Source organism: Erythrolamprus reginae, chromosome Z (assembly GCF_031021105.1).
Source record: "Erythrolamprus reginae isolate rEryReg1 chromosome Z, rEryReg1.hap1, whole genome shotgun sequence".
Lineage (NCBI taxonomy): Eukaryota > Metazoa > Chordata > Lepidosauria > Squamata > Dipsadidae > Erythrolamprus > Erythrolamprus reginae.
Genome location: NC_091963.1, coordinates 89,459,300 through 89,486,247, shown reverse-complemented (window position 1 = coordinate 89,486,247; position 26,948 = coordinate 89,459,300). Strand labels below are relative to the sequence as shown.

At 43.0% G+C, this 26,948-nt stretch overlaps 1 protein-coding gene across 1 annotated transcript in view; it reads right to left on the bottom strand.

The window, feature by feature from the left end:
• The window catches only part of FRRS1L (ferric chelate reductase 1 like), a 75,661-nt gene that overhangs the window by 1,806 nt on the left and 46,907 nt on the right, over nt 1–26,948 (bottom strand). Inside the window, exon 5 of the mRNA XM_070766881.1 lies at nt 14,709–14,758. Within this exon, the coding sequence (XP_070622982.1) occupies nt 14,709–14,758 (50 nt within the window). The remainder of the gene's footprint in view (nt 1–14,708; nt 14,759–26,948) is intronic.

Here is a 26,948-nt window from a genome sequence, read left to right as displayed (position 1 = left end):
AAGGAGAGTCCAGCATGGGTTATTAACCAATCCTATTGGTAGAGACTGAGTAAAAAATTTACATAATTATACACTGCCCCTACACTGCTCCCATGAGCCCAGTTTTAAAAACGAAAAAACCATGTAAGAGGATAACCAAGTTTTATTGCCACAAACATAACTATAAACTCCCATCTCCGGCGACCCTTGAACTCAACATGCCGGGTGGGTTTGGACTCTCCTTCCAGTGCATCGAGAAGACCGTTCAGGTAGGTACAACGGGTCTTCTCCATTGCAGCTGGAAGGAGAGTCCAGCATGGGATATGCCAAAGTTTTAAGGCCCATGGGAGGGAGAAGGTCTTGAAAGGGACGTTGGAGATGAACAAACTTTCTGTAGTACACGTCTACCAAATGCAGCCTCCGCTGAAGCAAACGAGTCCAACTTATAATGTTTAATAAACGTAGATGGTGCTGCCCAGGTAGCCGCTCTACAAATGTCGTCGATAGAAGCCTGCGTTGACCAAGCTGCCGACGTGGCTGCACTCCTGGTTGAGTGGGCCGTTAGTCCTGCTGGAGCGGTGTGTCCACCCGCTCTATAGGCTTCCGTAATACAATCTTTCAGCCAACGACTGATGGATTTGGCTGAAATTCCAAGTCCCATTTGATGTTGAGAGAAGGAGACAAACAGTTTCTCCGATTTCCTGAATGATTCAGTTCGTCTGATATATATTTTTAGGGCTCTTCTGACATCAACCTTATGCCATCGTAGTTCGGAAGGGTGATTGCCATGTGTGCAAAAGTCCGGCAGGATCAACTCCTGCTTCCTATGAAACTGTGTATTCACCTTTGGAATAAAGGTGGGGTCCAGACGGAGAACCACCCTGTCGGGATGGAATATACACAAATCCGGCCTCACAGAGAGAGCTGAAAGTTCCGAAACTCTGCGTGCCGACGTGATCGCTACTAGAAATGCTGTTTTTATGGAAAGAATCCTTAATGGAATCGTCCTTAATGGCTCAAAGGGTAGTTTTGTGAGCGCCTGAAGAACAAGTGTGAGGTCCCAAGATGGAAACCTCCTAATCGGAGGTGCGTGTTTGTTTGTAGCACCCCGAATGAAGTCTCTAACTAGTGGATGGTAGGCTAGTGATCGAGCTTCTGATGTCTGGACCATGGTGGCAAGCGCCGCTACTTGTCTCCTCAGGGTGTTGGGGGCCAAACCCCGGTCTATCCCTGACTGGAGGAATTCCAAAACCGTAACTATGGAGGCATCCTTGGGATTCCTGCCTGCCTTTTCACAAAATCTGCAGAAGGCCGCCCACGACGCCTGGTAAATCCGGGAAGTGGAAGGGCGCCTTGCGGCCTGTATTGTGTCAATGACCTTCTCCGGCAACTCCAGATGTCTCAGTCTGTGCCGCTCAAGTGCCATACGGTTAGTTGTAGCCATTGGGGGTCCGGATGTTGTAGGGCCCCCTGGCTGAGGGAGATGACGTGGTCCGGAATCCTCCATGGTGGTGATCTGGACATCGCTGTCAGGTCGGCGAACCACGGACGGCGTGGCCAATGTGGAGCTATCATCAGCACCTCCGCCCGCTCCCTCAGAATCTTCTCCACTACTCTTGGAATCAGGTTCACTGGTGGAAATGCGTATAGCAGGCCGGTTGGCCATGGTGTCAGTAAGGCGTTGACCCCTTCTGCTCCCGGCTCCGGAAAGCGTGAGTAAAACCTCGGCGTCTGAGCGTTTTGCCGAGTCGCGAACAGGTTCACCGAGGGCTTCCCGAACCTGTGAGACATCTGCTGGAAAATTTCTGGATCCAACCTCCATTCTGATGGATCCAAGGTGGTCCTGCTGAGCCAGTCCGCCTGCGTGTTGATATCCCCAGCGATGTGTTCCGCAGACAGAGAAGCTAGATGTGCCTCGGCCCAGTCGAACAGCTTGTTGGACTCCTCCATAAGGCGTTGCGACCTCGTACCCCCTTGGTGGTTCAGGTGGGCTCTGGTCGCCACGTTGTCTGTTAGAATCAAGACGTGTCTGTTCAGTACGATCGGAAGGAAAGTCCGAAGGGCTAAGTGAACCGCCCTGAGTTCGAGGAAATTGATGTTTATGGGGCTTAAGTCTGCAGGTGACCAGGTGCCCTGCGCCATGTGATGACCTATGTGCGCTCCCCAACCATAAAGGCTTGCGTCTGTAGTAAGGATGACTTTGTCCTGCATGTGGAACGGTGATCCCTTGCGAATTGGAGTGGCTGACCTTTGACCTCTGCGCTGGCAGTAAGAACCACTGCAAGGTTCGGATATGATGCCTGGCCCACGGAACGATTCCAATGGCCGACAGCAGAGTCCCCAGAACCTTCGAAAGTAGTGATAGGGGAACCCTTCTGTGCTGACTGAGGCTGGCGATTAGACGCTGGATGTTCTCTAGCCTCTCTGGGGAGAGTGACACTGTATTGGTTTGAGTGTCTATAATGGCCCCCAGATGTTGAAGTCTGGTTCTGGGTGTCAGCTGGCTTTTCTCCATGTTTATGGTGAAGCCATGGTCTTCCAGTGTTTGCATGGTCTGAGCCAAATCCTGCCTCGCCTGTACCGGGGACCTGGACAAAATAATGATGTCGTCCAGGTATGCCATCAACCTTATGGCGTGCCCTCGCAGGTGGGCCGTCAGAGCATCCAGAAGTTTGGTAAAAGTTCGTGGAGCGGAGGAAAGGCCAAATGGCATAGCTCTGTATTGGAAGTGTACTCCCTCGGAGCAGAAGCGCAGGTATTTCCGGTGCGCCGGGTGTATGGGCACATGAAGATATGCCTCTTTCAAATCGATAGAAGTCAGAAGGTCGCGAGACCTGATCGAGGCCAGGATGGTCTGCAGCGAGTGCATATGAAATCTCCGGTATTTGATGAAGATGTTTAGTTGCTTGAGGTTGAGGATTAACCTGCAACCTCCTGAGGTTTTGGGCACGATGAAGATCCTTGAATAGAAGCCTTTGCCCCTCTCCTGGGGCGGTACCGGTTCTATGGCCTGGATCTCTAACAAGTGTGTGATTTCCTCTTGTAGTTGTAGTCTCTTCCGAGGGTCTCGGATAGTTGAGCAGTGTATAACTCGATTGGGGGGGTCTCCCAATGAACTCCAGCCGTAGACCTCCCGACACTGTGGCGAGGACCCACTGATCGGAAGAAGTGCTGCGCCAGGGGGTACTGAAGTGCTGCAGCTTCCCCCCGATCGGCAGCTGGCTGGTCAAGTCATTTGGACCGGCGGAAACCTCGTTAGTTGTTCCCCCGAAAGGGCCGCCTGGACTGTTGGTATCCCCTGGGTCGGTCCTGGAACGACCCCCGGTCGCTTCTGAAGGTGTGCTGCGTGAATTGACCCTGGTTGAAGGGTCTTTGCTGCTGTGCCGTGTTGGTAGAGTTGTCCCATCATGGCGTTTGTCGCCTCGTATAAGGGGTGGACCTCCGATCCTGCCTTCTGCCCGACTTGGGAAGAACTTTCCTCTTGTCTTTGTCCTCCACGAGGACCTTGTTTAAGATATCGCCAAAGAGTGTCGCACCCTGGAATGGGGCCGATGCCAACCGCCACTTGGATTTGAGGTCCGCTGGCCAGTTCCTCAACCACAGCAAGCGACGGGCCGATAGGGCAGTGGCCATCCCCCTGCTGGAGAACTTTGCCGCGTGCAAAGTGGCGTCCGCGGAGAATTCAGCTGCCGCTTGCAGCTTGCTCAGATCCTGGCGTAGCCTGCCTTCTTCCGGACCCAAGCGAGATTGCATCTCCTGGAGCCACAGGAGCGATGCCCTGTTCAGGAAAGATGCTGCTGCCGCTGCCCTGAATCCCCAGCTAGCCATCTGGTGGATCTTCCGCAGCAGTGTCTCTGCCTTCCTCTCCTCTGGTTTCAGGTTTTCGCCTGTCTCCGAGGGAACCAAGGCACTGGAGACCAAGGTTACAACTGGTTCATCAATTGGGGGGTACTCGAGCAATTTTTCAACCTCCTCATCGAAGGTGTAAAATTTGCGTTCCAAATTGGACGGTCCCTGGGCCGCTGCCGGGTACTGCCAAGGCTTCTTGACCCCTTCCACGAATATATGCGAGGCTGGGAAATGGTCAGACTCGGGTTGGGGCTCCCTGAGGAGAGTAGTTGAGGTCTTGCCTGCCTCTTCAGTTGCTTTGGCCGCCCCAGGTAAGTTCATTACCTGCTTGGCCTTAAATAGCAGTGTCCTAAATAGAGTTGGCTTAAATAAGCCTGCTGGAGTTGGTTGTTCTGGGGGAGCCTCATCCTCAGATAAGTCATATTCTTTTTCACTGTCCTCTCCCAATAGTGGTTCTTCAGAGAGAGACCCCAAACCCGAGGGGGGCGGTGCTGCCCACACATTCCTTGTTGCTTGTGCTGGCAGTGGGGCATACTGGTGGGCTCCAGTCGCTATGCCTTGCGAGTATACATTTGCAATTAAGTCCTGCAAATCCGGTGGCATGTCCTGCCACGTACCCGCCTGTGTCCTCAGTCCTGCCGCTGTGGGCGTGAACGTGGCTGATGGCCCTTGTGGGTCTCTCCTGGGGTGTCCAGATGACCCAGGCCTGGTCCATGAGGAGGCTGGAGAAGGGGCCACAGGCGGCATAGTAGTAAATTGCTGGTCTGGTGACCAGTCCCCTTCATGTCTAGGCCCAGATAGGCCAAATGGTGACAATGGAGTCATTGGGTCTGGTGTTAAGGCCTGCCTCTGAGTCAGAGGGACCGCTGCTGGGGAGCTATGCAAGGCCGCTTCCAATTTTTGTTCTAGGGCCTTGATGCGTTTTTCAGCCTCCTTGAGGGAGGAGGCTGAAGCAGGAGAATGAGAGGACTTGGACTTATCTTTAGCCTTCCCCTTAGGCTTGTCTTTTGGCCTGGCCGGGGATGCAGTCTTCTCGCTGCTAGGCTGGTCCTCCATCATTAGTCTAGCTCTCTTGCAATCCAGAAACTCCTCGGTGCCAGAAATAAAAAGCCTCGTCACCGAATCTGCTTTAAAAATGGCGTCTCGCGTCACAAAGACTCTGCGCCTGCGCACTGAGGTCCATGGCCTCCTCGCGCCAAGCAGCTGCCGGAAGTCCTTCCGGTTGGCGCCAATAGGGGAATCGCGCTCAAAGCGGCCCCAAGATGGCGCTGCCCATGCCGCTCGCGGCTCGCCTGGCCGTTTGCATTCGGCCGTTCGTGGGCATCAGGCCGCCTCTCGCCGCGTCCCCGCCAAGCCTCTGCCGCTTTTTCCGGCTTTTCGGGCCGTTCTCTTGTCGGCTGCAGCGGCGGGGGGGCTTCCCAGCCCTGTCGGGCGCTTTAGCGTCCCTGGCGGCGGCTTGCGGCGACGGCGACGGTCTCCCCGGCCGCCGAACAGCTGATGAGCGCTGCTCCGTTTTCCTCCTGGAGCCTCTTCTTTATAAGCGCTTCTGAGCCTCCCAATGGGGGGGGGCGGACCCTCCCACCTTTGGCTCACAGCCCTGGTCTGGCCACGGAGGTCAGGGACCCCAGGCTGGGTGCTCCTTTCCGGGGAAGTTCCCTCGGAGGGAAGCGAACCCCTGAGGAGAGCGTTGGGGATTGCTGCCCACGGAGGGTAGCAACCCCATCTGTCCTCCTTGCTCTTCATTTCCTGTAAGGAGACAAAAAGAAAAACATTAAACAGGTAAAAGACAGATTTAAACATTAATTGCTCCTAGAGCAAACTCAGTACGTCTCTACACTGTGACTGAGTTTTTAAAACTGGGCTCATGGGAGCAGTGTGGGGGCAGTGCCTAATAATTATGTAAATTTTTTACTCAGTCTCTACCAATAGGATTGGTTAATAACCCATGCTGGACTCTCCTTCCAGCTGCAGTGGAGAAAGAGACATATCAAGAGAGACAGAGAGAGAAAGAGAAAGAAAGAGATAGCAAGAGAGACAGAGAGAGAAAGAAAGAGACATAGCAAGAGAGAGAGAAAGAAAGAGATAGCAAGAGAGAGGGAGAGACATAGCAAGAGAGACACACAGAGAAAGAAAGACATAGCAAGAGAGACAGAGAGAGAGAGAGAGAGAGACATAGCAAGAGAGGCAGAGAGAGAGAGAGAAAGAGAAATAAAGCAGGATAGCAAGAGAGAAAAAGAAAGAGACAGAGAGAGAAAGAAAGAGATAGCAAGAGAGAGAGAGAGAAAGAAAGACATAGCAAGAGAGAGAGAGAAAGAGACAGCAAGAGAGACAGAGAGAGAGAGAGAGACAGCAAGAGAGACAGAGAGAGAGAGACATAGCAAGAAAGGCAGAGAGAGAGAGGTAGCAAGAGAGACAGAGAAAGAGAGAGAAAGAAAGAGAGATAGCAAGAGAGACACAGAGAAAGAGAGAGCAAGAGAGGGGAAAAAAGCAGAGAGAGCAAGAGAGGGGGAAGGAGGGAGAGAAAGACATAGAGGGAGGGAAGGAGGGAGAAAGAGCAAAAAAGAGAGGAAGAAAGGGATGGAGAGAGAGAAAGAAGGGAAGGAAGAGAGAAAAAGAGGGAGGGAGAAATAGAACGAAAGGGAGGAAGAGAGATTTTTTTTTGTCCAAACTTTTTTTTGCCCCCCCCCCCTTCAATGTTCCCCAGGATTTTGAAAATATGAATAATGTGCCGCGGCTCAAAAAAGGTTGGGAAACACTGCTCTACACCATTTGCAGCTTTTGAATCAATTGTGAGGTTAGTGTCCATGTTGCAACAGCATGTGTTAGAGTAGGCAGCACACAATGATAAAAAAATTGTCAGGCATAAGGGGAGATTGTTCTTGAAAATTTCTCTTTAGTTCTAGGAGAAATGGTAATGGAAATTATTACCATCAAATACCACCGCTGGCTGGCCCCAAATGAAGTGGGAATGGAGATTTCTCCAATGCACTGCTGCAGAGAGTCCAACATGGGTGATACTTCAGCCTGATTGGTTAGGGACTGAGTTAAATTAAAATATTAATTAGCTCCGCCCTGTAGCCACCCCCCTATGGCTCAGTCTTAAAAACTCAGTCGTAGTGATAGGGACTAGAGTTTTTCTCTCCGTTAAATTGTTTTAAATTATTCTAAATGTTTTGTCAATTAAATGAATTAACTTCTCTTTCTTGGTTTTTTTCTCTTCATTTATTGCAGAAGCAGAAAAGGACAAGAGGACTGAGGTGTCTACCCCCCGTGGGTATAACCTGCAACTAATTACCTCCTCAGGGCTCGCACCCTCTGTGGGTGCAGCCCAGAGGTACGGCTCTCCATAGGAAGGGTCCCTGACCTCCGTGGCCAAAACCCTTTCGCATGCCTAGTGGTCATCTCCAAAGCCATTACAATGTATTGAGGTCCCTAGCCTCCCAGGCCAAACCTCATTGAGCTCGGAGGGGCGAAGGTACGGCTGCCCCAGAGGCACCCCCCCGCTCCCTTCCTCACTTGTTTGAGCTCACTGAAGGCGTCCTCCAAGCCGAAAAGGAAAATTTCCAAAGGCTTCTTTGCTTACGCGCCAAGGGAGAAACCACCGATCTCGGCGGCAATACTTCAAGCCAATTCTCACCCAGCCAAGTCAGGGGAGATTATTTGGAAGGGGGCTAAGTCTTTTCTAAAAAAAACAAAAACAAAAACAACGCCCGCCTTGAATTTCCCGCGCAATGCCGCGTCCGCCATTTTGGAAATGGAGCTACGCAGCTCCATTCGGACCTTCCCAGCATGCCTTGAACGTGACCACACCCATTGTTGAGCTCCTCAGCACCATTTTGTTTTGTATACGGAACTCGATCAGCGTCCAATTCTCCGATCCAAGCAGGCTTTGGAGAACGTGTAAACGATATCTGATTTACTGTGAGTAAAGGATAAGCATTGAGATGGCTGAACAAGCATCCAGTGTACCCACCGAGACGGCAGCTGGGAGGGAGGAGGCCCCAAAATCAAGCAACAAAGCCCACTCATCCAAGGCTAGAACCAAGTTTTCCTCATCTTTAAAAGAAGCAGAGAGGAAGATCAAGGCTCTTGAGGCACAGCTGGAGGCCGCCCAAAGGCAGGCCTCGCTGAATCCTTCGCCTCCTCCAATATCTGCAGTCCCAACACAGCCAGCAATGTCTCAATGGCTGCCTAGCTGTTCCCCGGGGACACATAGAGAGTCAATGGCTTCAATGCACAGTACCGAATTATCTCCTGACAGATAGGCCCCCTACCAACCTGCTGAGCCACAAGGGTCTGAATTTATGTTCCCTCAGCCTCAGGCATGGGTCCAACCTTCTCAACAATACCAACATCCATCAGCAACTTTCACCCCAACATCAGCTGGGCTTAGAGCCAATCAGACCTGGCAATTTATGCCACCTGCATTACAAGAAATGTTGACCAATGCATATACACAGGGCTTATCCATTGGCTCTCACCAGAAGGCTAGAGCACAAACCAGGCCACTCGGAAGAGACCTCTGGTCTGTACCACATTCCTCCTCATTCCCACAGGAATCTGAAATGGAGGAAGAGGAGGTGGATACAGATCATGAATGCGAGTTATCAGAGGATGAGGGCCCTCCACCAGAACAACCCATCTCTGTAACGTTGTTCAAACCAGCCCTTTATGATGTCCTCTTAAGGAAGGCTAATCTGGTCACCACAGTGACAGATTCTTCCAAGCCCCCGTGGCAGCAGCAGGTCTAGAACCGGCTGCGAGACTATTCAACAAGCCACAGAAGGAGTCCCACCACATTCCATCTTCACAAATTTTTATGGAAAGTGTCAAGCGCCCGTGGCAACATCCGGCGGCGGCACAGGGACCTTCTCTTACGGATCGAAAATTTTATACCTTCGATCCCGAAATTGAGGACTTACTATCTTTCCCGACCATTGACCAACCGGTCGCGAGCTTGGTCTCGAATGCGGTGGTCCCATCGGAGCTTTCGGAGGGCCTAAAACCTGATGACAGGAGGGCTGAAACACTTATACGTAAAACTCACCAGATGGCCTCATGGTCCGTGAGAGCAGCATCAGCTGCTTTATTCTTCAACAGGGCCTGCATTCTCTGGCTCCAGGAAATGCAGACAAGGGTAGGACCTGAAGACGGGCGCCTTAGACAGGACTTAAGCAAGCTAATCCTGGCATCGGAGTTCTCAGCGGATGCCACTTTAAACGCAGCCAACTTCGCCTCCAGGGCAATGGCAGCAACCCTATCCTCCAGAAGACTACTCTGGCTTCGATCCTGGCAAGCCGATGCTAAGTCTAAATGGCGCCTGGCTTCGGCTCCCTTCCATGGATCAGAGCTTTTTGGCCAGTCGTTGGACAAAGTCCTTATAGAGGATAAGGACAAGAAGAAAGTACTACCTAAATCGGCCAGGCGAACAGATCGACGTCAGACGCCCTTTTATCGCAGACAGTCCTTTCGCCAAGAACCGGCCACGGCGACCACGCAGAATCCAAGACCTTACTCTACCGGATATAATCAGAATATGTTCAAGAATAACAGAGGTGGATATGGAAATAGAGGAAGACAGTACCAGCAATCCAGGAAGCCCTTTGGAAATGCAAACCAAAAGGGGTTCCGTGGACAAAAATGACTGGATTACGGAAATTCCTATTGGAGGCCGCCTCCAGGCATTTGCCACAATTTGGAGCGGCACAACTACAGATATATGGGCCCTCAACACAGTTTCTCAGGGCCTCAAAATCAACTTTATCTACCACAACAATGCTTCATACAGTGTCCTTGGACCAGTTGCTCCCACAAGAGGGCTCTCTTGCAGCAGGAAGTCCTCCACTGTTAGACATAGGTGCGATAGAACCTGTTCCTCCAGATCAAAAAGGGAGGGGATACTACTCCATAGTATTTGTAGTTCCCAAGACCTCAGGAGGATGCAGGCTGATATTAAACCTAAAGCAGCTCAATCTGTACGTCAAATATGTCAGATTCAAGAAGCATTCACTCCACACTACTTGCTTGTATAAGAAGAGGCGACTGGATGACCTCCATAGATTTAAAGGAGACGGAGAAGGAGCTGCCGCCACCACCATTTCTGCTCAAAGCCTGTGAGGAGTCATTGCTGCCACTGCTGGCCACCACCAGAAGCCACTGCCAAACTGTATGAGAAGCCGCCATCGCCGGACTACGGGAAGGCTGCTGCCACCAACCCGGCCATTTGGCCCAGGGGCTCAGTTTTTTGTTCTTAATTGAGTTAATAAAGTTGTGTTATTGCACTACTCCTTCGTTTTTATTGACTTAGCCATAGGGGGGGTGGCTACAGGGCGGAGCTAATTAATATTTTAATTTAACTCATTCCCTAACCAATCAGGCTGAAGTATCACCCATGTTGGACTCTCCTCGCAGTGCATCGAGAAGACCATTCAGGTAAGTTCAACGGTTCTTTGCAATATCCTTCCCCTGCCACAGCCACCAAGCCATGCCCACAGAACTGGTAGGGAAAAATTTTGAATTTCACCCGTGAGTTCAGGGTACCCACAAATGTCCCCTCTAAATTTTTTTGGTGTGGGCGGAAATGTATAGTGTCTGAGCGGCACATTTTCATGCCTGAACACCTGATTTTTTTCAGAGATGTCACCCAAGACAACTTGTTGCTAATTATTTGGGGTTCGGTGCTGGGGCAGAATAAGGTCTCTTCCCACTATGTTATGCTGTTATTCTGGTTGCCTAATAATTGACATCACTAGCATACAAAAATTCCAACTGAAATTAGCATAATCAATAATTTAAAGAACAGAAGACTACAAATAGGCAAACTTAGATCAGCCAATGTGCAAGGAAAGAAACCATGTTAAGCTTGTTTATATCTTATTTGTTAATCAAACTAATTTATGAGTGGAAATAATAGATTTAAAAGATATTTGCTCCCAACTAGTATATTATGTTCACAGAAGGCTTCATTTTAATGGAAGGCTACAAAGGTTTGCATGTTTCTTTGGCTATAAATGCCAACTAGCAGTGAAATATACTAAATATCTTGCTAAATATCAGTCTAGTCACTAAAGTATCATACATTTGCTGATTCCTCCAGTTTAAAGTTTGGAAATATAAATTAGCATATTACTTAATGTTCAATTTTATAAGAGCTCTGTTTTAAGAGAACTGTTTGAAATAGCTTATCTACAACTTTGTTCAGGAATATCTTTACTGCCCAAAAGCAATATCTAACTAAGCCCAACATTTATTACAAAAGCGAGTATCTTAATATACTTTTTTGTGTCAGTTTCCATCATTTTCCTACCATAGTTGATAGGGGGGAAATGTTTCCTACTGTTTTGAGCCTGGAAGTGAAATCTGTGGCATCTCACTATGATACTCTGCACTATACCAAGTGTAAGGCCACATTTGCAGTATAGCATCCAGTTTTGATTGCCACAATGCAAAATGGATGTCGAGACTATAAAAATTTCAGAGAAGACCGACAAAGATAATTAGGGGACTAGAGGTTAAAACATATGAAGAACTGTTGCAGGAACTGGGTATATCTAGTTTAATGAAAAGAAGGACCAGGGGAGACATGATAGCAGTGTTCCAAAGTCTCAGGGGTTGCCACAAAGAAGAGAGAGTCGACTTATTCTCCAGCTTACAGGTAACAGTGGTACCCCTCTATGTAGATGTAGTTCCATTGTGAACTACATATTGGGTGCAGTTGGTGGTCAGCCAGTTACAAATCCATTTGGTGGTGATGCTGTCTAACCCACATTATCTTATCAACCAGTACATGGCTGTCAAACTCGTGGCCCATATCCCAGATGCATCCTTCACTGGCTATGCCCACGCCTGCTTTAGCGAATGGGAAAAAGGTCACAATATGTCACATGAAATTCTGTGTTGATACAAGTTTGACATCTCTGAACTAATAGGCTGTGGCTTACTTTGTCAAATGCCTACTGAAGTCCAAGTATTAAAGCCATAGCATTTCACTGGTCCACTAATATAGTCACTTTGTCAGAGAATGCAAAAGTTTTGTCTAGGAATCATCTGTTTTTCAGAAAGCCATGTTTAGATATAACTTTGTTTGCTTCTTGGTGTTTGCAGATTCATTGCTTAATTATTTTTTCCAAAATCCTTCCAGGTATTGATTGGTCTGTATTTTCTTAGATCCATTTTTTCCCTTTTTTTGAAGGAACCAAGAGAGCAATTTTCCAATCCTCTGGTAGTTCTCCTGTCCTTATTTCTTTTCAAATATATGGTTCTGAGATAACATTTCCCAAGCTACAAATCTGGGATGTGATCTATCTGGTCCTGGTGATTTGAACTTATCCAGAATGGGTAGGTGTTCTGTTATCATTTTCTTGCCTATTTTTACTTGTATTCCTACTCTGTCTTTTACAATATTATTTTGGATAGGTTGGACTGTTTTTTCCTTTTGTGTAAAGACAAATGCCATCTTCTCCCATTTGTGAGCTAATCATTTCCTTGACTTTATTCTTTTTTCTTTACATGTTAAAACTTTATTTTATTATTTTTGACATATGTTGCAAGCCTAAATTCATTCTGAGACTTAGATTTCCTGACTTCATCTTTGCAGATTCAGGCTATTTGCTGATATTCTGCCTTAGTTATATGCTCCTCTTTCCACTTTTTTACATGTCCCTTTTGTCTTTCTGTTTAACAGATATTTCTTTACACAGGATCTCTTATTTTAATTTTTCAATAGTATTGTGCCAGACTAGTCTTTTATAATCTCATTTTTCAAAGTTTTCCAAGCTTCTTGGATTGTTTTCCCCTTGAGGATTTGAATTCATGGAATCCTTCCCATGAATCCTTCCCTAAATTTGTTGAAGTCAGTTTTCTTGAAGTCCAAGATACTAATTTGACTTTGACTTATTACTTGAGTAAGCATTATGTTGAATACCAATATTGCATGGCCACTCTTTCCCAAAGTTCCCATAGCCCCTTCTATAATTTCACCTCTATTATGGAAAATTAAGTCCAATATAGCTGACCCTCTAATTCCTTTCTCTACCTTCTGAAAGACAAAGTTGCCTGCTAGGAACATCAAGAAACTTTTTGATATTTCTTCAGGTGTAGAATTTGTCTCCCAGTTGATGTGAGAATAGGTAAAATCCCCCATTATTATGATGTGATGTGCTTTCTAAATGATTAGCAAAAAAAAATCATTTCCTCTATTTGTTTAGGCAATGCCTCCCTCCCCCTTTATTTTCTTTTGAAGGCTAGTTGCATCTCATTTGAGTTCCACTCTCTGCAGGCACTGGAGGCCCCTATCATTCAACCTGGGATGTAGATATAAAGCTAAATATCATCAGGATATGGATAATACAAACCATCAGATGCCCAGTAGCTTCATATACATAAATGTTACATAAGAGGAGACAGAGCATAAATCTTGTTGGGGAAGGGATGCTATAATTCATATTTTTGCTGGTGATATAGGATAGAACAAATTAATTTTAATTGATCAGTTCAGAGAAAACTGGACAAAATTTGAAAAATGAGCTGGTGAAATAAAACACCTCAAACACTTTGAAGACTGTATCAACAATGTATAGTAATAGATACTTCACTGAAAAAATTGAAGCAGGGGAAAAGAGGTTATAGCCTTTCTTCCTCAATGCCCCCTCTAATTAATTCCATGGAATCCATGGAGTAACTGAGAACCCTGTCACCAGCAGAGAAGCAAAGAAGAAGAGATGAGAACTGTGAGTCCCTTGGGTACACAGCTAGATTTTGCCTGATAAAAACTAAAGCATTCGACATAGCAATAAAATGTACAATATGTAAATCAACTAGGTATATAGACAGTAAATGCCCAGCACACTTCAAAACAGAAACCAGGAAATTTTGCTAGCTCCCTTCCCAAGAACTTCAAAGGAGGTCACTCAAGCAATTAAGAAAAGCTCAGATGCCAACAGTAGGCAGTATCAGTCAATCCTTATGTCAGATGCAGATCAGTACAAGTACATACACCATTTGGTTCAGCTACCAAAAATATAAGTCATTGTTTATTTCTTAAACATCAGCAAACAGGACAGTGACTAAAAAGGTGGTTGATTTAAGCCTAAATATTTTAACCTGGAAATGTAAAATTTAATGCAGTCACTATGGCTTTCAAAGCAAAAATCTAACTTACAACATAACATGATATTTAATTTTACCATCTTATTTATATTTCCTTGGATGAAAGCTAACTAAACATTAGGAAATTTAATTATATATATATATATATATATATATATATATATATATATATATATATATATATAATAATATATCATTATCCTACTGTAAGTTTTTTAAACAGTAAAATATTATGGATTACATTACAGGCAACCCTATCTTGTTTTATATTGTTTACTCAATGTTATACATTTGTAAATGTCTAAGTAACAATGATTAAACAACATAAAATAATTCCAAGATTTGTAAATCAATACAGCAGGTGTTTGCACCTTACTGAATATTTCTAATATGTATTTAGCATATATTTCCAAAAATATGTTTGTAAATATAGGCTAAATGTGTATCAGAAGTATCCAGGAAGGTAAAAACATTTGCTGTATTGATTTACAAATCTTGGAATTATTTGGCACATGTTTATGGCTCAAGTTTATTATTTACCATCTGAATGATTAAATTGTTCTCTAATATAAATTCAATAGAAAAGAGTAGAATTTTAAATAACACTGTCTGACAAATAATTTCAATTTGTCATGATACTATGCGGGATATCATGGAGTTCCCATCAATAAATAGAATGTCAAGGCAACAATAAGTAACAAACAAAAAGGAGAAGAAAAAGTCTGATAGGCAGCTGAAGGCATAAAAATATCTTCATACTTGTAAATACTGACCACATGCTCCGAAACTGGTGGAGAATCTATATCATGCCGAGTTATAGAGCCTAAAATAGGTTAAACAAAAGAAAATATAAGAAATCATATTAACAATAAACATTGGAAATGCCATTTGTGGTGGTTTTATATATATATAGAAAAAACCCTTAAAAATATTAGAAAGAAATTATTCAAAATATTAAGAAAATTATAAAAAATAAATTGTGAACTAGAACTACTATTAGGTATAATTAGGCATAATTCCAGTAGGTATAAATGAAAAATACCATGATTTATTTAAAAATATGCTAACAACTCAAAAATAAATTTGGCATAACATTGGAAAGGAAGAACTTTGCCAACAATATGCTACCAGGATACCAAAATTGAAGAATATGCAGCAATGGAAAGATTGACAGCTTATATCCATAATAGAAATGTAACCAAATTTAAGCAAGAATGATTTCTATATATATACTATACATTATCATCCTTGTCAGCCATTCAGTCATGTCCAACCACCAGTCACTCTATGCATAAAGTATATCTATATTATGTATGTATATATATATACAACTACATAGGTATTGTGAGGCTGAGCATATTATCATATTAATATCATATTAAACCGCCTAAAGTCACTTAATAGTGAAATGGGAATATAAATTTAATACAAAAGTGATGGAAAATATAATTGCCTAAAAGAGATAGACTTCAAAGCATGGACTCACTGAGCGACAAAGCAAAATACTTAGTGATTTTAATTATTATTTCTCTGAAAGAATATCATCTTTTCACTATTTTGAATTTATCTAAAAATACATACCTTTTTGAGTAAATCACTGACCAGTGGTACCATGCAATTGACTTATCATGGATCTGATATTGACAAGACAAAGAAAGCTAAAATCTTCTTTCTCATTTTTTAATTGTAAGTCTCCCTAAGTCTGTTAGATGAGATGGGTGATATTGAAATGTGGATAGATAGATAGACAGGCAGACAAACAGACAGACAGACAGACACACTGTTTCCCCCAAAATAAGACATCCACTGATAAGGCCAGTCAGGTTTTTGTGTGCATGGCAATAAGGCCAAGCGCTTATTTCAGGCTTCAAAAAAATATAAGACAGGGTCTTATTTTCAGAGAAACACGGTAGCTAGCTAGATGATAGATAGATGATAGCAGACAGATGATTATAAATTACAACATGAAGCTTCTTGCCTGAGACAAAATATTTTCTTCTCAAGGAATAAACAGTCCAGTTAAAGGTACAATTTTGAAATATTAGTATTGGCAAAAATGTTTTTGATATTATATTAAGTTAATTAGACAAATAGACTAGAACTTTATGGCAATATTGATTATTTCACATCAAAGGAAAAAAGAAAATTGATGGATTTTACAAATAAGGAAATTATAATATGAAGTGGATTGTGTATGCCACAGCTTCTATTTTTTGCTCACTTTTTTTTTTGCTTAGATACCTTATAGGGAGAAAGGAAGTCATGGGGGAATCAGAAAGATAAGCAAGATAAGGCAAAAGAAAAGCAATAGTCCTGACATCCCAAGACATCCATAGCCATGGTCCTGGGAATGGAATGCAGCACTTATCCATAGTTATGGGCGAACCCAACGGTGTTCAGGTTTGGCAAGTTCGGACGAACTTTGTGCAAAATTCGGCCGAACCCGAACGGTTCTTGGCACCAAACCTCCGCCCCCGGAATCCCATCATTTTTTATTTTTATGGATTTTTTAAAATTATTTTTACGAAAAAGGACACCGCAGCGGCGCCGCAAGCAAAGGGAGGTCCTTTCACGTGAAAATAAAAACTTTTATTTTTACATGAAAAGACCTCCCTTTGCTTGTGGCGCCACTGTGGTGCCCTTTTTCATAAAAAATTTTTACATGATAAAACCTCCCTTTGAAGGAACTGGGGAATCCCTCCCACAAAGAGATTCCGGGGGCAGAGCTTTTACGTCATGTATACCAGCAGGTTGCTAAGGATGCCAAAGTGATCATGGAATCCAGGAAGTGATCACTTTGGCGTCCTTAGCAACCTGCTGGTGTACGTGACGGCAAAGCTCTGCCCCCGGAATCTCTTTCTGGGATTCCCCAGCTCCTTTTGTGCCTCCCTCCCAGCCTCCGACCAGCTGACAGCTCCCCGATGTTTGCCTTCTTCTGCTGCCACCAGCGCCCGGCTCCTCCTCCTCAGAGGACAGCCGGGTGATGGCTTTTCGCAGTGTTCAGCATGAACGCCGAACTAAAGCACGAATTTCAAAAAAAATTCGGGTTCAGGTCCGGCATGCCGAACATCACAAAATTCAGTATGGACCCGAATTGTGTGGGTTCGGTTCGCCCAACACTATTTATCCATCTATCAACACAACAGGGAATGTTACCAAAACTTATTCTCTAAATATGATTGGACAATAGGGAGATAATGAGGGGGTAGCTTTGGAAGGGCAATGCAGCAAAGGTGCAGTAAAGAGGGCCCCGAGCCAATAATTTCCCCTAACAATGCCAGTCCCCTACCTTGGCTTGAGAAATGCCTAAGAAGGCAAAAGTAGTGTTTATTTAGCTTAATTGGTGCTGATAAGAACAAGAATAAAATTTTAGGAAGAATATTCATTTTTATTATTACGTTTTTTCCCAAGAGTGATACTGTACTTGTAATCTGGACCATTTCTCTAAATCTTCTTTTATTTTTGTCTTATCATAGTTGGCTTTTTTTTAATAGAACTGCACTTAGATGTTAGTATCAAACCTAAGTATTTAATTCTTTTTACCATATCAAGGTTTAGCCACTTCTTCAGTTCTTTGTTTTGTTTGCTAGATATATTTTTGGTTAAGATTTTAGTTTTTGCCCTGTTGATCTTGAGGCCAGCAACATTTCCAAATTTTTCAATGTTCTCTAGTAAAAATGGTCCGGTGGTAAATGGGTCTTCAGCTATAAACATTATATCATTGGCTTAAACTTGTAGTTTGTTTTCCTCCTTTCCTGTTTTTAGTCCTTGTATTTCTTTTTTTATTTCTAATGTTTCTTAATAAACTTTCTTGTGCCCTTTTTTAATGGAAATTTTATTGGTTGTGTCTCCGTTTATTAATATTCTTGCTGTTTGTTAGTTTTAAATTTTATTGATTGTATAATTTTTTTGCTAAATTTCATTATTTGTAATTGCATTTTGAAATACTGTCAATTAATTTTATCAAAAGATTTCTCTGCATCTAAAAATATATACGCAACTTGTTTCCCTGTGTGGATATCATGATATTCTAGGGAGTCTAAAATTACTCTGATATTGTTTTTAATTTGACGATGGGGCAGAAAACCGTTTTGATCTGAGTGAATAAATTTGTTGAGAATCCATTTCAATCTTTCTGCCATAATTGATGCTAGAATTTTATAATCAGTGTATAATAAGGAAATAGGTCTGTAATTTCGTATCAAGCATTTGTTTGATTCATTTTGGGGAATCAGGGATATATAAGCCTCTTTCCAGGATTCTGGCAAAGTTCCTTTGTCCAGAATCACATTAAAAAGTTCTAACATAAGGAGTCTGTGTCCCATTTCCAAGCCCTTTCCGCTGCTACCTCCTCCTGCCTCTCCCTCCCTCCTGCACTCTTTGCTCCGTTAGGAATCAGGCTCCATGTTTTGGCAGCTGGGACGATCCCAGTGTGACGTCTCCTTTTCCCTTCTCCCGAACTTTGGCCCCTTTTCCTCTGAGTTAGGGATGCTCTCACCGCAGTTCCCTGGGCTCCATGTGGAAGTGAGGATTCTGCCACCTGGAACCATCCTAAAATGTAATGCAAGGAACATGTGGGCAGAACTACATTAAAAGTGTAAGATGCACTCAGATTTTCACCCTCTTTTTAGGGAGAAAAAGGTGCATCTTATACTCCAAAAAATACAGTACTCAAGGAGAAAAGCAACTTGAAATTAAGGAGAAACTTCCTAACCACTTGTATTTAGACATTATAGATGCTTTCATCACTCAAAGTTTTTTAAAGAAAAGACTGGACCATCACCAACTGAAATGATATAGGATCTCCTGTTTGAGCAGGAGGTAGTATAGGAGACATCCAAGGTCCCTTCCAGCTCTATTCTGGTTGATTGAAAACCCGTTTACTCATTTAGTAAGATGTTGATTTTGGTGGCCAAGCATGAAAAAAGGTATAGAAAGCTCTGTGGCCAGTTGCTGTATGTGTGCCACAGCCCAAAACACATCACTAGTCCCTGGAAGGAAATCTTCATGGACTTTATTGTAGAATTACCCAACATTTCAGACAATACATTTCAGGTGATCAAAGCAGCAAGATGTTCCCATCTTTCCACCCTGATTGTGTCCGCGGAATGTCACCCAGCCACCCTGTTTTGGATGATCCACTCTCTCCTTGATACAGGGGAAGTGGAGAAGCCCTTATAGAGTTTGAGCTGAGGTATTTAATCAGCTTCTTGTGGACAAAATTGCTCAAATTTGATCGACCTGGATTCCAACTGAGCAGAATTGGTTGAGATGACTGGGGCAAGTCTTAGTCCTGTTGGGATGAAGTATGGGATGAATTTGATCTGGTGATGCCTGATGAAGTGGACAAGACCATTGCAGCTGTGAGCCCCTCCACCTGTTTATTGGACCTGTGTTTTTCCTGGCTGGTTTCAGCCAGCAAAGAGGTGACAAGAGGCTGGATCCAGGCAGTGGTCAACACTTCTTTGAGGGAGGGTTTCTTCTCACCTCTGCTAAAGGAAGCGGTTGTGTGCCCTCTCCTCAAGAAGCCTTCCCTGGATCTAACTATCTTAAACAACTACTGTCCTGTCTCCAACCTCCTCTTTTTAAGGAAGGTTGTTGAGAAGGTGGTGGCACTCCAATTGCAGCAGTCCTTGGATGAAGCCGATTGACTAGACCCCCTATCAGTCCGGTTTCAGGCCTGGTTAAAGCACTGAAACTGCTTTGGTCGCACTGATGGATGATCTCAGGCAGGCCCGAGATAGAGGACATTCCTCTATCCTGGTGCTTCTTGACATCTCAGTGGCTTTTGATACCATCGACCTTGGTATCCTACCATTCTCCTCCTACCTTTCTGGTCAGTCACAGTTGGTGTTGGTGGGGGTGGGCAGAAATGATCTTCTAGGCCTCTCCTCTGTGGAGTGCCTCAGGGGTTGGTTTTCTTCTCCCTATTGTTTAATATCTACATGAAACCATTGGGTGAAATCATTCATCTACACGGGGTGAGTTTCCATCAGCACATTGATGATACTTAGCTGTATGTTTCTACCCCATGTCAATTCAGCGAAGCAGTTGAAGTGATGTGCCAGTGCCTGGAGGCTGTGAGGATATGGATGGGCATCAACAGGTTCAAGCTCAACCCTGACAAGACTGAGTGGCTGTGGGTTCTGCCTCCCAAGGACAATTCCACCTGTCCATCCATCACTCGGGGGGGGGACGACTCTGACCCCCTCAGAGTGGGTCTGCAGGACTCCTCCTAGATCCACAGCTGAGGTTAGAATAACACCTCAGCTGTGGAGAGGGGGACTTTCTCACAGGTTTGCCTGGTGCACCAGTTGTGGCCCTATTTGGATAGGTAGTTTCTTCTCAGTCACTCATGCCCCTATCACCTCATGGCTTGATTACTGCAATGTGCTCTACTTGGGGCTACCCTTGAAGAATGTTCAGAGACTTCAATTAATCCAGCATGCAGCTACGTGAATTGTGAAGGGTATACCCATATTAGTCCAGCACTCTGTGAGCTGCACTGACTTCCGATTGGTCTCCAAATGCAATTCAAGACATTGGTTATTGCCTATAAAGTCTTGTGTGGATCAGGACTATATTACTTACAGGACTGTCTTCTGCCTCACATGTCCCAGCAACTGATTAGATCACACAGAGCTGGCCTTCTCTGGGTCCCATCGGCCAAGCAATGTCTACTGGGAAGACCACAGCGAAGAGCCTTCTCTGTTGCAACCCCGATCCTCTGGAACCAATTCCCCCCAGAGATTCGTACCAACCTCACTTTTTTTAACCTTTTGAAAGGTATTGAAAATTCATTTATGCTGGCAGGAATGAGGACATTGAGTGATAGTTCTTCACTCCGGCCAGTAGTATGGATGTGTGATGACTGTATGCTTTTATATTGGGTTTTAATTTTTTATATGTTTTTATTCTATTATTGGGGTATTTTACTTTTGTCATTATTTTATTGTTTTAAGCTGCCCTGAGTCTGCTAGGAGAAGGGCAGCCTATAAATTAGAAAAATGAAATAAAATGAAATAAATAAATACCAAAATATGGGCAACATTCAGGCAATATCATCTTTTTTTCCTAAGCAAATATCCACAGGCAAAAAAAAAATCCACTACAAGCTGGATTTCAAGTAGGAAATGAAATGTTCCTCTCTACAAAGTACTCTACAAAGCACTTGCAGTCCAGAAAAACCTTTGAAAAAAATTGGGTTTCCCGTATGTTGGTCCATTCCCCATTGTTGGGGTCATCAACTCTATAACCCTATAACTACCATATATACTCGAGTATAAGCCGAGTTTTTTAGCCCCAAAAATGGACTGAAAAACACAGCCTCGGCTTATATTCGGGTCATTGACAAAGTCACCACACGAGGGCGCCATTGCTTGAGCCAGAGCGAGGAGGCACCAGCTTTTGTCCCCTCTGGCACGCCGTAGTTCCTCTCCCTAGCTCAAGCAAAGAAGGCAGCCATTTGCAATGGTGAGTCGGATTAAAAAGGCCCCCTGCTGTCAGATTCTCCTCCCCCTCCTTTGAAAGGATTTAAACTGTTTAAAAAATGGTATTTTGTGGTAGTTGCTGTCCTTGCTTGGATAGGATCTAATAATGTGTTATGAGGCAGAGCTAGACAGGAATTCTTTTTCTGTCTATCTTTCTATCTATCTATTTTTCTATCTATCTATTTTTCTATCTATCTATCTATCTATCTATCTGTATCTATTTCTTTCTATCTATCTATCTATCTATCTATCTATCTATCTATTTTTCTATCTGTCTGTCTATCTTTATATCTATCTGTCTATCTATCTATCTATCATCTATCTATCTATCTATCTGTATCTATTTCTATCTATCTATTTTTCTATCTAACTATTTTTCTTTCTATCTATCTATCTATCTATCTATCTGTATCTATTTCTATCTATCTATCTATTTTTCTATCTGTCTGTCTGTCTGTCTATCTATCTTTCTATCTATATCTATCTATCTATCTATCTATCTATCTATTTTTCTATCTGTCTGTCTGTCTATCTATCTTTCTATCTATATCTATCTATCTATCTATCTATCTATTTCTATCTATCTATCTATCTATCTATCTATCTATTTTTCTGTCTGTCTGTCTATCTATCTTTCTATCTATATCTATCTATCTATCTATCTATTTCTATCTATCTATCTATCTATCTATTTTTCTGTCTGTCTGTCTGTCTATCTTTCTATCTATATCTATCTATCTATTTCTATCTATCTATCTATCTATCTATCTGTATCTATTTCTATCTATCTATCTATATCTATCTATTTTTCTATCTGTCTGTCTGTCTGTCTATCTATCTTTCTATCTATATCTATCTGTCTATCTATCTATCTATCATCTATCTATCTATCTGTATCTATTTCTATCTATCTATTTTTCTATCTAACTATTTTTCTTTCTATCTATCTATCTATCTATCTATCTGTATCTATTTCTATCTATCTATCTATCTGTATCTATTTCTATCTATCTATCTATCTATCTATTTTTCTATCTGTCTGTCTGTCTGTCTATCTATCTTTCTATCTATATCTATCTATCTATCTATCTATCTTTCTATCTGTCTGTCTGTCTATCTATCTTTCTATCTATATCTATCTATCTATCTATTTCTATCTATCTATCTATCTATCTATTTTTCTGTCTGTCTGTCTATCTATCTTTCTATCTATATCTATCTATCTATCTATCTATCTATTTCTATCTATCTATCTATCTATTTTTCTGTCTGTCTGTCTATCTTTCTATCTATATCTATCTATCTATCTATCTATCTATTTGGTTTTCTATGCTGATAACCTCACAACAGCTAATGCTGAAGCTCTTCTTTGGATACACTTATTTGTTTGTTTGTTTGTTTGTTTGTTTGTTTATTTAATTGGATTTGTATGCAATCCCTCTCCAAGGACTCAGGGTGGCTCACAGCATATATAAAAACAGAACAATAATGTAAATCCAATTAATGATGAGAAGGAATCCAGTTTTGAAGGATTTTAACTCTTAGGTTTTAGCTTTGTTCCTGATCGAGCTACTTTTTTTACTTTTTAATTTATTGTTAATATTGTTAATTTGTTTACCCTCTTTTAAATTTACAGAGCTAGTTTACTGGTTTTCTTTAAAATAAATATTCTAAAACATGTCTCAATTAATGTAATTTTATTGTTTTCCATTTTTATAAGTTACCAGTAGCCACTGCATTTTCTAACCTCGGCTTATACTCGGGTCGGCTTATACTCGAGTATATACGGTATATAAGTAAAATTGCCTAAGACCATCTGACAAATTCCTCCTGATAGGATGGAAGTAATTTTAGAAGACTTTATTCATGAAGATTAATGTGGGTTTTATTATGGTTGTCTTTTGAAATCAATGCTGTTAGCTTCTATCCAACTATCTATTACTGAATATTATATTATTATATTATATTATGTTATATATTGTTATGTCATGTCTTATTATTATTATTATTATTATTATTATTATTGATTGATTGATTTGTATGCAGCATAGCATAGCAACATAGCATAGTTTAGCATACCTTAGCATAACATAGCATAGTGTAGCATAGCATAGCACAGTATGATATGATATGATATGATGTGATAGGATAGGATAGGATAGGATAGGACAATTATATGTGAAAACTAAGAAAGTTACACTTTAGCTTGGCACAAGTTGTATATCGAGTTTTAGATCAGATTTTGTTTGTTTGTTTGTTTTACCATGAGTATATACCAGCAACCTTATTGGAAACATAGAAGATTGACGGTAGACAAAGACTTCATGGTCCATCTAGTCTGCCCTTATATTATTTCCTGTATTTTATCTTATGGATATATGTTTATTCCAGGCATGTTTAAATTCAGCTACTGTGGATTTGCCAACCACGTCTGCTGGAAGTTTGTTCCAAGCATCTACTACTCTTTCAGTAAAATAATATTTTCCCACGTTGCTTCTGATCTTTCTCCCAACTAACTTCAGATTGTGCCCCTTTGTTCTTGTGTTCACTTTCCTATTAAAAACACTTTCCTCCTGAACCTTATTTAACTCTTTAACATATTTAAATGTTTCGATCATGTCCCCACATTCCCTTCTGTCAGCTTGAGTTCATTAAGTCTTTCCTGATAAGTTTTATGCTTATGACCTTCCACCATTTTGTAGCCCGTCTTTGGACCCATTCTATTTTATCAATATCTTTTTGTAGGTGAGGTCTCCAGAACTGAACACAGCATTCCAAATGTTTTTTCACCAGTGCTCTATACAGCGAGATGACAATCTCCCTCTTCCTGATTGTTATACCTTGAGCTATGCAGCCAAGCATTCTACTTGCTTTCACTACTGCCTGACCCCACTGTTCGCCCATTTTGAGACTGTCAGAAATTATCACCCCTAAATCCTTCTGAAGTTTTTGCTAACACAGAACTGCCAATACAATATTCAAATTGAGACATCCTTTTCCCATGGTGCATTATTTTATATTTGGAAATACTAAACTGCAGTTTCCATTGCTTTGACTACTTATCTAGTAAAGCTAAATCATTTCCCATATTACAGATGCCTCCAGGAATATCAACCCTCTTGCACACTTTAGAGTCATCGACAAATAGGCAAACCTTTCGTACCAAACCTTCCCCTATGTCACTCACAAAGATATTAAAAAGAATAGGATACAGAACAGACTCCTGTGGCACACTGTTTGTAACCAGTCTCTGCTCAAAATACTCGGCATTAACAACTCTCTGATTTCTACGCTTCAGCCAGCTGCAAATCCACTGAACTAACTAGGGATTAAGTCCAATCGTCACTAACTTATCTATCAGCTCTTTACGTGGAATGGTATCAAAGGCTTTGCTGAAGTCCAGATAGGCAATATCCAGAGCATCACCTTCATCCAACACCTTTGTGACATAGTCAAATAAATCAATGAGATTAGTCTGACATGATTTTACCTCAGTAAAGTAATGCTGGTTTGGGTCCAATAAGTTATTGGTTTTTAGATGCTGATTTATCCTCTTTTTGAGTAGAGTCTCCATCATTTTAACTATAACTGATGTCAAGCTGACTAGCCTGTAGTTACCAGCTTCTTCTCTACTGCCCTTCTTGTGGATAGGCACAACACTGGCTAATCTCCAATCATCAGGAACATCTATTAAAAGGAATTGGTTAAACAAATCAGTCGGGGGTAGCAATCACAGATCTGAGTTCTTTAAGAACTCTGGGGTGGATGCCATCTGGACCCATTGCCTTATTTATTTTTAATCGTTCAAGTTCTTCTAAGTCATATTACTGGAGCTGAAATCAATGCTATATTCATCCATAGTATTATATTGTAAGCTGTCTTCTGAGAAAACTGAACAGAAATAGCTATTCAAATGGTCAGCGACCTCCTTATTCCCAGTGAAGGGCTACCAAAATTTTTACTACCACACTGTGGGCATGGCTTATGCAGGACGCCCTGCATTTTCTTTTAACATCTTTCAGTGCAAATTGGGTGCTCTGTGGTGGAGTTCCATTTTTGCTACCCCATTGTGTTCCCCCCATCCGGGCAGTAGCCAACTCCTGCTTATTTCCATCATGTATTATCCCCAATACTAAGCTTTGTGATGTTGCAGTTTTCTTCTTCCTATCACTAATATTTGAAGAAGGTTTTATCCCCCTTCTTTACAGATTTGGCAATTTCTTCCACTTTTGAGGCTTTAGCAGCATATATTATCTGTTTCGCCTCCTTCTGTCTCATTTTATATACAGTGATCCCTCGATTTGCGCGTTCTCGATTAGCGCGAAACGCTGCAACGCGGTTTTTCAAAAAATATTAATTAAAAAATAAGTCCGCGTTTTTTTTGCTATACCACGGTTTTTCCCACCCGATGACGTCATACGTCATCACCAAGAGTCACTTCTCTGTCTCTTTCTCTTTCTTTCCTGTCACTATGCTTCAATCATTTTCTCATTTCTCTTTTTTCTCCCCTTTTTTCTATCATTTCTCTCTCTCTTTCTTCCTCTCTCACACTCTCTTCCTCCCTTCTCTCTCCCCCCCTCCACTTGCCCACGAGAAGAAAAAAAGCAACCTCTGCCGGGCAGCTCCCCTTGTGCCCCCGCTTTGTGCCTGCCTCTTTTGGGGATTTTTTTTTCTTTTCCTTTTTCCGCTGGCAGCGGGAGCTGTTGGGGAGGGCTCTGCCGGGAAGGCCTCTCAGCTGCAGAGCCGAATGGGGGCGGAGGCAACAGCGGAGCCCGGCGCTGGGGCCATGCGAGGCTGTTCATCCAGGGGGGCGTGGACTGGCAAGTCGCCCTCCTTTCTCTCTCTTTCTCAAGATCGCTTGCCGCTTGCCTATTGCAGCGAAGGAGGCGAAGCAAGGCTCCAAGCTGCAAAGCGGCAAGCGGCAAGCGATCTTGGGGATTCCCCTTTGCCTGGGCGGCGGGAAGACCAAGGGAAGGTTCCTTCAGCCGCCCAACACCTGATCCGCTCCGCAGCGCGGCAGCAGCGAGGAGCCGAAGATGGGGTTTCCCCTTTGCCTTTACCCCATCTTCGGCTCCTCGCTGCTTCCGCGCTGCGGAGCAGATCAGCTGTTGGGAGGCTGAAGGAACTTTCCCTTGGTCTTCCCCGCCGCCCACACGCAAACTCCACCATCTGCGCATGTGCGGCCATGAAAAAAATGGCGCACATGCGCAGATGGTGGTTTTTACTTCCGCATCCAGTATAACGCGGAAATCGGTTAGCGCGGGAGGTCTTGGAACGTAACCCCCGCGCTAACCGAGAGATCACTGTACCTCTCTGTCAGCTATACTTCCAGACTCTTTATACCTCATACAGGCAGGTATTTCCTTCTCGTAAGATAGAACAATCATGCCAAACTTTAACCTTGCAAGCCCCCGGCATAGTTTAATTTAATCTCTACTGTGTGCTTTATAATAATACAATAAATTAAAAATCAATTGGTTGGTTTGATTGACCATTAATTAACAGCTATGGTGGTGCGGTGAG